General features: G+C 43.5%; 1 protein-coding gene across 1 annotated transcript in view; it reads right to left on the bottom strand.

The window, feature by feature from the left end:
• The window catches only part of VAC14 (Vac14, PIKFYVE complex component), a 193695-nt gene that overhangs the window by 83286 nt on the left and 96313 nt on the right, over nt 1-14096 (bottom strand). The window contains exon 14 of the mRNA XM_019535581.1: nt 4297-4429. Coding sequence (XP_019391126.1) covers nt 4297-4429 — 133 coding nt within the window. The remainder of the gene's footprint in view (nt 1-4296; nt 4430-14096) is intronic.

Raw genomic sequence — 14096 nt, 5'->3', positions numbered from 1 at the left:
GCCTTAGCTTTCCTGACAGCCCCCCTACAGGCCCGAGCAGAGGAGGTATACTCCTCTTTGGAGATAGCACCCCCCTTCCACTGGGTGTACTCTGCCTTTTTGGCCAGCAGGCATTCCCGGACGCCCTTGGTGAGTCAGGGGGGCTTTTGGGAGCTCTTGCCCCCCTTGCTTCTTGTTGGGATGGTCACCCCTTGGGCCCCGAGTATCATCTCCTTAAGGAACAACCACTCATCTTGGGCACCGAGTTCCCTTGCTCTCAAGAACCCCAGCACCTCTTCCACTAATCTCCTCAACTCGTTGAAGTTGGCCCTCTTGAAGTCAAGGACTACTACCTTGCTGCAGGCCCCTGACACCCTGCATTGGATGGTGAATTCCAGCAAGTAATGATTGCTATCACACAGGTGGTCAAGAACCTGGAGGCCCCTCACCAGGTCGTTGCCTATGGCCAGGACCAGGTCCAACAGGGCATTTCCTCTGATGGGACAGTGCACCTCCTGAATTAAGTGAAGTGTCCTGTATCTCAGCCAGGAACCTCCTGGAATGGTCTGGCCTGGCTGACTGTTACTCCCAGCAGATGTCCAAGTAATTTAAATCACCCATGAGAACTACATCCCTTGCCTTAAGTGCCTCTGCAAGCTGGCCTGAAAATTCCCAGACCAGCTCCTCCCCTTGGTTGGGGGATCTGTAGTAGACCCCCACCATTAGATCCCTCTCCCCACACCCCCTTTGTATCTTGACCCAGAGCACTTCAGCTTGCCCCTCCTCTGACCCCATTTTAATCTCATGCTTAAGGTATATTAGTTCATGCAGACAAACCAGATATTGCACCTCCCCTTACAGTGCTTTGGCTAGCCAGCTTCTGAAGAAAGTAGGCCCCCATGGAGAATTTGGGTGAAATGGAAATTCAGTGCTGGATTCCCTAAGAGCAATGAGCCACTTTGACAGGAGCACAGTCTGATTCCTCAGTAAGAACAGGCTGATTGGAGACTCACTCTAAATATGAAAGAGTCAGTAAATTGAGTACTGTATTTCTGGTAACTGCTCAGTTCTCTAGGGTGGGTTTCCTCAGATTCCTCATATCACCAAGCACCAGGGACTTAGTGCGATTAAAACTAAGAATCACCTCTTCACTCTAACTTCATGCTTCTGCCAGGGCATGGAGTTCATCTGGTCAGCAGAAATTGATGGACATTTCCTTCCCTAGGAATAAAGGTCAACATCTCTCTACAGATTGTATTGCCAAAGATACTTTGCACTCGTGACATGAAAAGGGATGCGTCTCCCACTCTGTGGGCTTATTTTATAATTGCATTTGCCTGAAGCTCAAGCACACAGCGTACCTTCCTTCTCCTTGGTATGTGAAGACTTTGCAGTGGGATGAAAGTCTATATTATAATAATCAACTACAAACAGACATTACTGAGCCCCAGGCAGGGATTGGAAAATAAACCATGATCATTCCTAACATCACTTGGCACTCTCCGGCTGACCCTTTGGACTGCCTCCTTTTGCCCAATTCTAGACTCAGCTGGCAAAGTTACAGCAAAAATTGCTGCTTTGTGCTTTTAAAAAACCCTATCCCACATTTCATTTCCATCTCATATTATTTCTTTGGATGGAAACATTCCTTTCAGTTTAACAATTTTGTTTTCATTTACTTTTCCCCAAAATACACAGTAACTGACTGATACTCATACAGTCTTAAGGTGTTCCTGGGGCTGCAGGTGGCTTGAAAACAATGAAGTCGGTTGTGGAGCAGGTAGAAGGAAGAATAAAGACTGTATCTGAGGGAACCCTCAATTGGTACACATTTGAGAACCTTTTATTAAGCATTCCCTTTGTGCTCCAAAGAACCCAGCCAGACCCCACTAACAAGGAAGAGAAACTGTTGAACTTCGGTGACTGTGGAATGGTTGCACACCAAAAGCCTAGAACACGCTCCAACAGCAAACTTTAGATTGGCTTACTGTCCTGCCTTAACTCCCAGAACAAGCCCTGCCTCTCCAGGTGGCTAGCACTCCATGCAGAGAAGCCACAGTTGCTAAGGGATGGTGTGAAACTACAACAGGGGAAAAGATGCACAGTTCTAATCTAAACTGCAACTAAACAACATCATGAAGACTCCATCTTTAATGGTTCTCTGTGAAAACAGATCAAGCATTCCCCCTGCCCTACCCCCTACATCCAACCCCACTAAAAGTCCTAAAAATGCTCTCTATTATCCTAACCCCTTCTCACTTTCTTTAAATAAGCAGGGGAAGTCAGAATTGGCATTTTAAGCATCTTTGTTAAACTTCACACTTAATTCCCACTGCATCTATTTGAGCAATTCATGGCTCTCAGAGCCACTGTACCATGCTATTTGCAGACGCAGGGAGATGCCACTGAATCAGTTACACAAGATCACATTATGATCATTTTCCTTGCAGTCATAAGGGCAATAGAAAGCAAGAATTCTGGACAGCCACCATGAAAATGTTCTTGCTCGATGAACTGCCATGAACCAGCACAATTACAGCTCTTGTTGTATCCTGGGAAATAGCACAGCAAGCCTGGAAGTCTTTGTACCCAAAACATATTCACCATGTGGACAGAAGAGATGACTGCAGAAATATTTAACCCAGAACTATACGAGCTCAAAGCTAAGGTCAGAGCCAGGAATTGTTCTCTCCTGTTCTGTGAACTTGCCCCGTCCCTTTCAAGAGAAACACGGCCATTTCTCTCCAGACAATTCTACGCAGTTCAGACTGTGGACTCGTTTCTGTTGTGCTGAAGAAAGAAGAGAGGAAGCACTGAGAATGGGAATATTTTAATGATGAAGTGCTTGCTGTTTTTAAGATTCCCACATAATTAAAACCTAACTTATTAAACTTCTACAGGAGAATGCCATTAACACATAATAACCAAGACTAGTTGGGAAAACTGACATCAAAGATGTCTTGTTTGAATTGGCAAGTCATGTAAAGGAGAACAAGAGCTCCTGGAAGGGGTGAAAAAAAAAAAACCCCCACCCATCTCCAATGAAGAAAAAAATGGGACAGAACATGCTCGATCACCAAATCAAGGTCCAGCCCACCTGCTCAAAGTACATGGATGGTTCACTACTAATTGTTTCGGCAGATATTTTTAACACAGAAATCAAAAGACAGTTTAACAAATTAACATTACCCTCCCACTGAGATGAATTAGGCACCTTACCACTTTGAGCTATCTCAGGCTGCATGTAGACTCAGGCAGACCAGGGAGATGCCACTGTCACACTTGAAAAGCTGTCTTCACAAATAAGGAACAGAAACTTCCTTTTAGGCACTTAAGAGTTTACAGAAGCTGATGAGGCCATAGCACACCACACAACCTCTCTTAACTCGAGGGTAAACTTCTGATCTCTACACTCTTTGCAGATGAATTTGTTTATACAGAGCCAGGGAGATTATATTTCTCCCCCTCCCCAACAGGGAGTTAATGTTTCTGTTGCATTTCAGCACACACTTTGATAGAACCTTCTTAAGGAGGTCAGGGAAGAATCCCTCCCCCTCTGTAATGCACCTTGTTGCCTTTGACCTTTAAGACAATTATTCCTGAGTGAAAGCAGAGGAATTTGCTTCCCTTGCCCTACTTTTCATTGTGTTAAAAGATTACATTATGCCAGCTGTCACAAAACATGTTTTTCTAGCATATGCCACTTAATCTCAGCTCCTTGGAAAAAAGCTTAAAGCCAATGTATGAGACAGGAACACTGACTCCACCACTGTTGTCCTTACACATTAAAAGCATTTCCTTGAAGTGATCAGCCTTGCCTAAAGATGCTGACTGTTGGAATTCAGATGAGTGCACATATTTCATAAAAAAGGCTCTGAAAAGGACACCAACACGTACACACAAGACAATACAACATGATGCAACCTGCACTAGCAAAATGAGGGCCCAGTGGACTACATGCTCATAGAAAGCTTGGTTTCATGTTTCACATGGTTAGTTTGTTTCTCTGCAAAATGGAATCTGAAGAGAGAGTGTTTAACAGGGAAATAGTTAACCTCTGACAAAGGAGCAAAATTGTGGTGTTTCAATAGGAAAATTGAATCCACTTGCTCTGAACACATCCACCTAAATACTGACAAACAACAGCGGTTCTAAGAGAGGTCTTTAGTCACCAATAGTCCAACCCATGAGCCAGGAAAGTGTTAAGCTAATATGCCACTTCTTCATATTCACCATTTGGGAAGAAAGCACATTTCAGGGTCTTAGAGAGATGGAAGAAGCCACAACAAATAAGTGGGAGGAAGGTAGCGCTCTGACCTGATGATGAAAGCTCCCCTTGTCTCCAGTAGTTTCCGCTCACTGCTAAATCTCTTGAGCAGATTGATCATGAATTTGTAGAAGTAGGAGTTCATGGTGGGTGTGGAAGGAGAACATTCCATGCCTTTAGTACCTGCAAGGTGGGAAGAAAAGGAGGAAAACATAGTTACACAAATATTACCTGCCTGAATTGGAAGTTTGTATACACATCATAGGTCAAGTCTTACAGAATTAGCCTGTCAGGGTGGGGAAGGGACAGTGGCAGTCTTAGCATGGTAGGGCATTTTAAAGGTATAATATAATGCAGTAACTCTCAACCAGGATGCCATGGCACCCTGGGGTGCCTCCAAGTCCTTTAATGGGTGCCTGGGAGGTATGGGGAGGGAGATAAGCAGATAGGTGCAGGCTCAGCATTGCCCCTGCCTGGCTGATCCCCTACTTCCATAGCACATCTCCTCTGCAAGGAGGCACTGTCATATATTAATTTGTTTTTGAAATTGGGTGCCACTCAATTCATCAGTGATATGGAGGGGTGCCTTAAGACCAGAAAGGTTGAGAGCCACTGAGAAACTGAGACAAGGTAGGCAGCTAGCTATGGCTAAAACCACCATAAGAAGAGCAGAAGGAGGTGGCTAGAACAGAAGACACTGTTCAAAAGGCCTCTCCTATTTCATATCTCCTAGTCCACTGGGTCCCTTTTAATTCACTACTGTGGAAGGGAATAGAAAGAAGAATATTAACTAGTTTGTTCAACAGTAACAGCGGGGGGAAAAAATTCAAGGTCCCAGTTCCACCCCTTAAATCATCAACTCCACATTCTTTAAAACAAAGAACAGAGCAAAACCATGTTGAATTAAAAATTAAAGCTACTTGACAACAACCTAAATTTAAAAATTCCAATATTCCATGTCTCAACATACACAAGTGTATGTATGTACATGCAAAGTTTTGCCTCCCTGTATGGATGACATTCATGCATAATCTCCTTGTTTTCTCAACAGACCTAATTTCATTTGACAGCACCAATACTAGTACTTAAGAGTAGATTTATACAGTCAAGAGGCTGCAGAGATCCTGAGTGGTCACAATTTTTTTTAAAACTAATTTCTATAGCATCAGCTTTCAAATACACCATATGTGGGAGCCTAAAGGGACAGAATGGAAAATACAAGGCGAGTGGTAAAAAACTGATGGATTTTGAGCTGCTGATTATAATTCTTGGGATACTGCACCTTGAGCAAGTTACCATGTTACTTAGTGAATTAGCACAATATGTGAATTTGCACAACCTAAGGACTAGGGTGGCCATTGCTGCATCCTCACCCAAATCGGCAGCAAGGCACCATAAAATGGTTCCCTCCTTCCCTCCCTGGCTGGCTTGGAACCTGCTCCTTCTGGCTGTGCACCACCCTACATCTAGGCACAGCCAACAGGATCACAAGGATAAATGACTGACACACATTTCCACCAATGAACTAAAAAACAGGACTTTTTGCTGTCTGTTCCTCATTTTAGAAATGGACAGGGGACAAAGTACAAAAGCTGGACGGTCCAGTATAAAACAGGACCAATGGCCACCCTAATCAGTACTGTCAGGGAAGTGCACCCAGAAAAAAACAAGAGGGGCCTGATATTCACCAGCTTTGCCCTTAACGCCTTGCTGAGCCAACTGAACTGGGATGGCCAGGATCAAGTACAAAGGACTTGAACCGGATTAAAAAGTAACTCTTCAGTCTCTTTGGGACATAAAGGTGAACTCATCAGGTGCTGCTGTATCTCCAATAAGTCAACCCTGCTTCTGGTTTCTGCAAAGGCCCAGCAAGGCTTTTAGTAAGAATTCTGCATACAAGCTGTTCTTAAAACCTTTTCTCTTAATTCCTTTTGGTAAGATTAAACAGTACTTTGTTTTAAAACAGTGGCCCTTTGGAGTCACTATCCATCACTGAAGTGACGAATTGCAGGTACCAAGCCTAGTCAAACCTGTTAGGTAAACCCACCGCATACAAAGGCTGCTGTGGTCCAGGGACACATTTAACAGAGGAATGTTAGGATTCCACTCCAGGAAAGTAAAAGGCCCCAAGGGGAAACACAGAGGCATGCACCCAGATGCTGAATGCAGCACCCTGGAACCATGATAATGTCAGTAGAAAGCCCAGATTTGTCATGAGCTGTGAATACAGTAAGACATGAGTGTTCATCTCCTTCAAAGAGCTCCAACTTATCTTCCAAACTCACTAGGCTGATTCACATTTTCTTTTTGGGACTACTGCTTCTTCACTCTGCTCCCACCAAAGAAAGGAGAAGGACAGAATAGGGCTGAAGGACTGTTGCCAAAGAAGCTAATAGCACAGTAACCTACCGAGAAAGAAGATACTCTTTGTTCCGCCAATTCTGGCCCTGTACATTCTCCTCCAGGAAGCATTTCATGCCACCACAGACCAGCCTGAGGCTTTGCACTGGTGAACACAGTTCAAGTAGCAGAGTCTGATGATTGCAAAACATAACTGCTCACAGCATTTTGTTGGGCTTGAATGCTGACTCACATGACACCTTACTAAGGACTTTTCCACATTCTTCTTTCAAGGGAATATGTTTAGAGACCAGTCAGGTTTCAGGGAAATTTGTATCAGAGGGTGTGGGGAGGGCAGGGAGGGTAAAGTAGGCAAGGCATTTTGTTACTGCTCTTGAAATAGGAGTTTGGGCCTTGCTCTCAGCTTGTGCTAAAGGTTAATCCAACTGTAAATGGTACTTGATCATTGAGTCTGAGGAATCAAAAAGTAGATGCAACACAAGCCATATCACACCCTTTGTAAACCACTGGCTATAGAAACTGGCCTGCCTTTACCATGCTAACCCACAGGGCTGCTAGGCTCAGAGATACCATTAACCTTTAGTTATTAGAAAGGCACTATCATTCAGTAGTCACTGGTTCATATTACAGGGTCAGTGTAGAAGAAACATGGCCTTGGGGACAGAATATTCAAGAGACCTAAAGGCTTGTCTGTTGGGGAAGCTGGTATGGAGTAAGTTAGGGTGTAACGGAGAAGTCCACTGGTCTCTCTGCACTAACTCCCACATGATACTTGATACACACTGCAGGTTTATGCAATGTAAGCAAAACCTACACATGCACTGTGCACAGCAAGTTAGGCCAAAGCAGCTAATGTACTGAAAATTTACATCCCAACTTCGTGCCATTAGCTGCTCCAAAGAGACAAGCCCCTAGGCTCTGTCCAGACTCCGTTCTTGACCTTAGGCTAGACGTTTAATTGCTTTGCCTCCATATTCCCCTCCCAGCCTTTGAGACTGTACACTCTTGGAGCTGGTCCCATCTCTTACTATGTGTTCTCACTGCCTAATGCTATGGGAGCCCAGGCTCTGTTCAGCTCTCTAGGGCTACTGCAACACTAATAATTATAATCAAGTTATGACTGTTGTGCAGTATCACCTTACAGCCATGCACAGTTAAGAGCTATTTTACACACTTGTAAGGCAACTGGAAGCCTCAATTCACATAGCAAACTCACCACAAGGCAAGTGATAACTTTAGGGAAGATTTGCATGTTAATTGAACCTTGCCTGTAAAGGTGTCAGCATACCAGTTAGCTGGCGAGGCATGAAAAATGCATTTCCTAGTTTAGGATCTTCAGGCAGTGTAAGAAAATATCAAGCCAGAAACAAAAGCTTCAATGTCTGAAGCTCAGGGAAGTTGTCGGATAAAGACTGCTTTTACGTGATGGAACTTCAGGGTAGACTATTTAATTACTAAAATACTAGATCAAAGCCAATGGCTGAAATGGACATTTTAAAGAAGGGTTTTTGGTTGTAGGCATGTTGGTCTAAGGACATAGGTAGGCAAGCTTCTTTGAGTAGGTGTGATAACTTGTAACAGACCAATCTTTAGCTTATTTCATTCCTTGGAGATCTCATAACAGCACAGATTTCCTATGCCTGAAGAAGGGTGCTTGTGCCCGAAAGCTTGCAAGTAACTTTTTTCCAAATACTTAGTTGGTCTGATAAAAGAGATCACATCTACCCAAAGAAGCTTGGCTGGTATTTTAAAGAAACAGAAGTTTAATGAAAGAGAACAACCATCCATAACTTCATGCATGTCTACACCAGACTTCGGAATGGAGGCAGCCCATAACTGAATCAGTCCCAGAGAGCTACAACAATCTTAGTACTTCAGCAGATTGGCACCAGATACCTAGAGTTTGTTTAATATCTAACAGGAAAAAAAAACAACATACGGGGCCAAATGAATTGAGACCAGTACCCAAGAGCTTCAAAATCTCCAAAGTCGGGCACCCGTTGTCATGGAATTTCAGTGGCATTTGGGTGCTGAATTCCTTTATGTGGCTGAAATCTGAGCACATGTTCTTAACCTTCAACAGCCATATTCTAGAAGCTAGTGTTAATGTCAGTGCTGTATTTCCTCAGCTGCAGGTAAGATGATCCAGACAAAAATACTAGATTGCTGAGACAACATATTCCAAAACAAAGGTGCATTTGTTCAAAGGCAAGATTAGCCAGAGCCAAAATATATCCATATCCTACATATAACCATTACAGCTGTTCAGCATTGTTCACAGGACAGTCAGAATAGAAACATGCCAGATGATATAACACATAACAACTCCTCTTTAAAATCCTGTTGAATCTACAGAATGAACCGAATAGTTGCCCATTATCAGATCCAATTAAAGTCTTGATCCTGTTTCCAGTGTCCCCACTAGCTGATTTACTGTGATAATGTAAAGCTTCCGTGTGCTGTTCTAGAAAGACTTTATTATAATAGGATAAAATCAGACCCTGTGAGAAACCCCAGAAGAACCCAGTAAGACAGGACCTTCTCTTCTGATACTCCATTATCAAAATCATTAGCCTCAGAGCCACAATTGCCCAGATCAAACCTTAGATCTATCAGTATGACCTCCTTGGGGATGGAAATACTGCTTGAGTCATGACCATGAGGATTGTGCTCTTCTCAGACTCTGGAACTGATTAGCTCTGGAGACCAAACAAGTAGGTATGGGAAACCTATCCTTCGTAGAATCAGAACAGCAGGGCTGAAAAGGATCTTGGGAGGTCATCAACATTCTAGTCCAACCCCCTGCTCAAGGTAAGAATATCCCTATCCAAACCGTCCCATACAAAGTGGTCATCTCACCTATCACTAAAACTACACAAGCAATTCTGTCACACAACTACAGGACATATAGGCCAGAAAACACTAAGTACACCCTCAATCTGCTACAGATAAAGCAGGGGACAAGGACGCCATCAATGTCCTATTACCGCAAGGGTAGTTAAATACACTCAAGAGATTCAAGGAAGACGAACATGTCCCCCTTGCTGCAGTACAAGACAAACGGCCACAGTCTATGCCAGTCTGACTGTGGGGTAAAGTTTCTTCCTGACCCCAAATGTGGAAAATTGGTCTGACCCTGAGCAGCAGGGCAACACCCCCTAAACAGGAACCTCTGGGTTTTAGTCCCGTCAGGAGCAATGACATGCCTTAGTCAAAGTCCCTAGCCTTGACTGCAGCAAATACCCAATACTTATAGGGAAGACAAAAAAACAGAACAAAAAACCCCCTCAAAACCCTGACATGTGTAGCAACAAGACAGAAAAAAATTCCTTCCTGGTCCCATGTGGCAAATATCCTCCATTTTGCGCTGTTACCTGGGGACAACAGGTATAACCTGACACACTGTACTCTGTAACTGGGAAGCCAGAAGCCCTCTTTCTGTATCCCTTCATAAGCTTATCCCAGCTGCTTTAATTTTCTTTCACAGCTAAGCTGGTTGCGGAACTCCGCTTCTCTACCTGCTACGCATGGCTTCTCACAACTGCAGAGGTCTTCTTGTTACCTCTGAGAGATGTTGGGGGATGGGGGCAGGTGGAATCCACTTCTACAGAATTTTTCACAACATAACATATCACCCTCCTTCCATCTCTGCCATCTCAAGTGACCTCCCAAAGTGACTGTTTTAAGTTGAAAAATACCCTTACTTGTCTACTCTTTACTGGAGCATCAGGAAGCAAAGACAGAGAGTAAGTAGCCTTTGGATGTTCGGGGGGGTTTCTGTGTGTAAATTTGGGGATTTGGGAAGCATGCAACTAGTCACTACCTTGGTTGCTGAAGACAGGTCTACCAGAGCCTGGGAGTTGACTATAACAAAAGAAGGTAAAATTCCTTCCCAGCGTCTCACCAGAATCTTCCTCCAAAACAGTCCTATATGTGGAAGGAAGAATCCTTACCCAGAGTGGCATTCATGCATATTTTGTGGTGCCACTGGGATCTAAATATATACTCATTTTTCCCATTCAAACTGCAGTGGTATGCCAGCACCACAAGGATGAAAGGCCAGCACACATGTTGGTTGGTGCTCATGTCTCTAGGATGGTTGGAGAACTGAAGAAGTCCTGTGAAACTGATACTGTCAAGAGTGCTCTACTGTTGTAGAAATCCATGGGGTGGGGAGAAGGGAGACAAAGAAGAAGAAGTTGCCTCCCAGTTTGATAATGAGATAGGAAGGTGGAAAAATCCCCGACCATAACCTGATGTCAGCTAGCAAAATAATTTACTACTTTACTATGTACTTATCCATAACTCTTCTTTTATTCACAAAGCCAGACTTTCAGCAGATCTAGACTACATCCAGATTTATGAAAAGGCTAGCTTCAGCCTTGCCTCCTTTTAGACAGAGGAAGAAATAAGAACAGGCAAAGGTTTGGAGCAAAGGAAAACTTTAGGCAGCTTTCCATCTCATTTCTACAACAGACCTAATTTTTCTTTGCTTACCTAGTAGATGTATAGTTAATTGTGTCCCAAAGGACCATTTTCTGAGTATACCCTGAGCTTACTGGGGTATAGCATTGCTGAATCTCTGCTTTCCTCAGTAAGCACTCCCTTAGTCTCTGCTATTACTCTGTGCAGGACTTAAAGTTGGGAAAACTATAATTCAGAGTTCTCATCTCTTTTCTTGTTTTACTTGCAGCAACCTGTCCAAGGCAGCTGAATATTATGGTCAGGGAAGCTTTATAAGGTTTTCAGGCAGGCATTTTAGAAGTTCTGTACATAGAGAACCACTCAAAATTAAGTTTCATAGATTTTCAAATTCAGTCAGAAGCCTAACAAGCAGGGATTGTGCCCTGGGCAAACCCTGGGGCTAGTCAGGGGGCGGAGACAGGGCAGGGCAGGGGGAGTTAGATGATGCTGAGGGCAGTGAGGTGGATAGGATGGCAGTCTTACTCTACTTTGGGGACTCAAATGTTATGGCCACATGGTCTACATGCCCCAGTTGCTGCTTCCACAGCAGCAGTGTGGTGAGGTTGTTTTTGCTCCCAGGGTGCAGACTCCACAGCGGTGCAGTGCCATTCTGGAGCCCCCTCCTAAGTTAGAACCTGGGGCTGATGCCCTGCTCATTCATGCCAGGTTATAGTACTGCATTCAGTTGGCCTTTCCCTTTCCCATGTAATGGAATCCCAAGATTCAAGTTTTATGGAACCTTCCTAGATCGTAAAATGTCCCTAGCTAATGATCTCTTCCAAACATTACCACCCAAGTTAACCAACTGGGTTCTTGCTAGTAGCTGCTTATTTCTTTCAATACACTGTTATTTGCAACCCAGTCCCCTCTCCAGCCTGCCTTGTTGCGCTTAAGGGTGACAAGACAATGACAGTAGTGTTATGCTTTCTCCAAAACATTTCTCTTGCAAAGCTGCCCACTTTGTGGTCATCTCATCTTCATGAAGGTATCTGTCCACCATAGGAGAGTTCACAAGAATGCACTATCAAGCGTTTCACAGACCTTTCACTACCCATGCAGTCCCTCCAATCTCATATGATGGTCTCAAAGCTTCTCTCGCTATGGCTCTGTGGCTTCCCACTTAGCTTATGCCTCAATAGTGTGCTTGCACACTGCAGTGCAATAAAACCTTAGGATCAGCATGCAAGTATTTATATGAAGCAGCAAGAGACAGGCAGAAAGAGGTGTTAAGAAAACTGTGGATTAATTAATTTAAGTTTACACTATTTTTTAAGAAAGACTTTGCAGATTTGTAACCTGCCAGATCGGCTGCTAACATACTGATAGTGATGCCGACAAGGAACGTGAGCATTCTGCTGCTTTTTGGCCGAACTGAGGATGCCGCATGAAGAATGTTTTCTGCTCACGAGAACTGCAGACATCAGTGTCGATAAGAGCCAATGGCCACTTAATACACTGTCTTGGCCCACAGCAGCATGGGCATCTAGCATGAATGCAGAATCTGTTCTTAAACACATTCCTGTCAAAAGTTTGGCTGGAAGCCGGCTGGGGACAGCTTTCATCAGACAATCAATTCACCTCTGCACTCTACCTGAGATGAGGAAGTTCCATGCCAGAGAAGGCAAGCTACAGCTCTGAAGGTTGTCATGATCAGAAGTAACCTTAACAGTGCTGACAATGTTAAGTCCTGATGGTGGGGAGGCAGAAACAGAGGATGGGAGATACAACTCCTCTACTGTACAAACAGTAGAGTCTCCAACAGTTGTACCTTTTCACAAAGGAGAGAGCTTGCCAAGACCTGAATTGTGCTGAGTTAAAACTTGCTGCTCAGAGCTGCAGGACACAAATACAGTCTTAGCTGTTCCAGAAAGTGTACGGAGAAACTCAGCTTAGATGAGTCTCAGAGTTCAATTTACAAGACACTGTTCATGAAATGTAAAATCAACTCATTTTACGCTTAAAGTGCCAATCCCACTACAACGATCATAGCAAAAGGGAAAAAATCAGGTTAACATAGTTCCTCTTCCTTCTTACCTGCCTGTGACAGTTGGGAGAAATGGCACTGGAGAAAGGTATGAGGTGTGGGGAAGAGTTCAAGTCTTTAGGGAACTCTTGCAACAGCTGTCTCTTATACCAGCCTCTCATTGGGTAGAGCTTCTCCAAAGCATTTTCTAAATACTGTAAGGAGTCAAGCCTCAGCACCTCCAAGGCATTGGATAAACATTATCCCCACATCTGATATGGGGCTTGCACTGCCAGTGGTCACACTGGGTCTGCAAGACAGCTGGGAGTGTAATGCACAACTTTGTACCACTAGACCAAGCTTTCCCCTTAGTTTCTAGTTGCTCTTAGACCCCTCCATGCATTTCAGTGCTTGGTCACCTGTTTGTTTTTTCCCCCTGGAATTAACACTCCCCACCAGAAGAACCCCAAAACAACCAAAAACAAAAACAAAACAACCAAACAAAAAAAACCCACTCTTACTGCTTGGGCAATGCAAACTACACGCTTTGGCTTGTGAAACTGATATGCTCCAGTTACTTACAAGGGCACTTTATAAATCAAAAGAGAAAGGCAATTAGGAATCTATATTAAAGCCCATATATGCTATACTCTATATCTATAAAGATATAGATGTAGAATATAGCAAGCTGGAGTATTCAAGCAATCAGATCACTTGATGGACTGAACAGCCTAGGTAGTGACCATGACAAAAGAAAAGCCCCCAGATCACTTTTGAAGAGGCTCAAAAAGAAAACTGATATAGAAGGGAGAGTTTATACATATTTCCAAATACTGCTTAAATTCACTGCAACAGAACCCTTGTCTACATATGCAATTGGGTTGATTTAACCAGTCTGTTTAAAACTAATTTAAGAACAGGGGCAGGCTCTTTTCAGTTGATTTAAATCACACCTAAAAAAAAGGTTTAATGAAGAATCAATTTTAAAGGTTAAATTAAACTAAATCTACATATGCCAGGCTTGAAGTCCACTTGGACATTTACAATGGTTTAACTAAAATG

The sequence above is a fragment of the Crocodylus porosus genome, unplaced genomic scaffold (assembly GCF_001723895.1).
Source record: "Crocodylus porosus isolate Cpor-Errol unplaced genomic scaffold, CroPor_comp1, whole genome shotgun sequence".
In the NCBI taxonomy this organism is placed as follows: domain Eukaryota; kingdom Metazoa; phylum Chordata; order Crocodylia; family Crocodylidae; genus Crocodylus; species Crocodylus porosus.
Note: the sequence above shows the minus strand (reverse complement) of the source record. Positions and strands in the feature narration are given on the sequence as shown.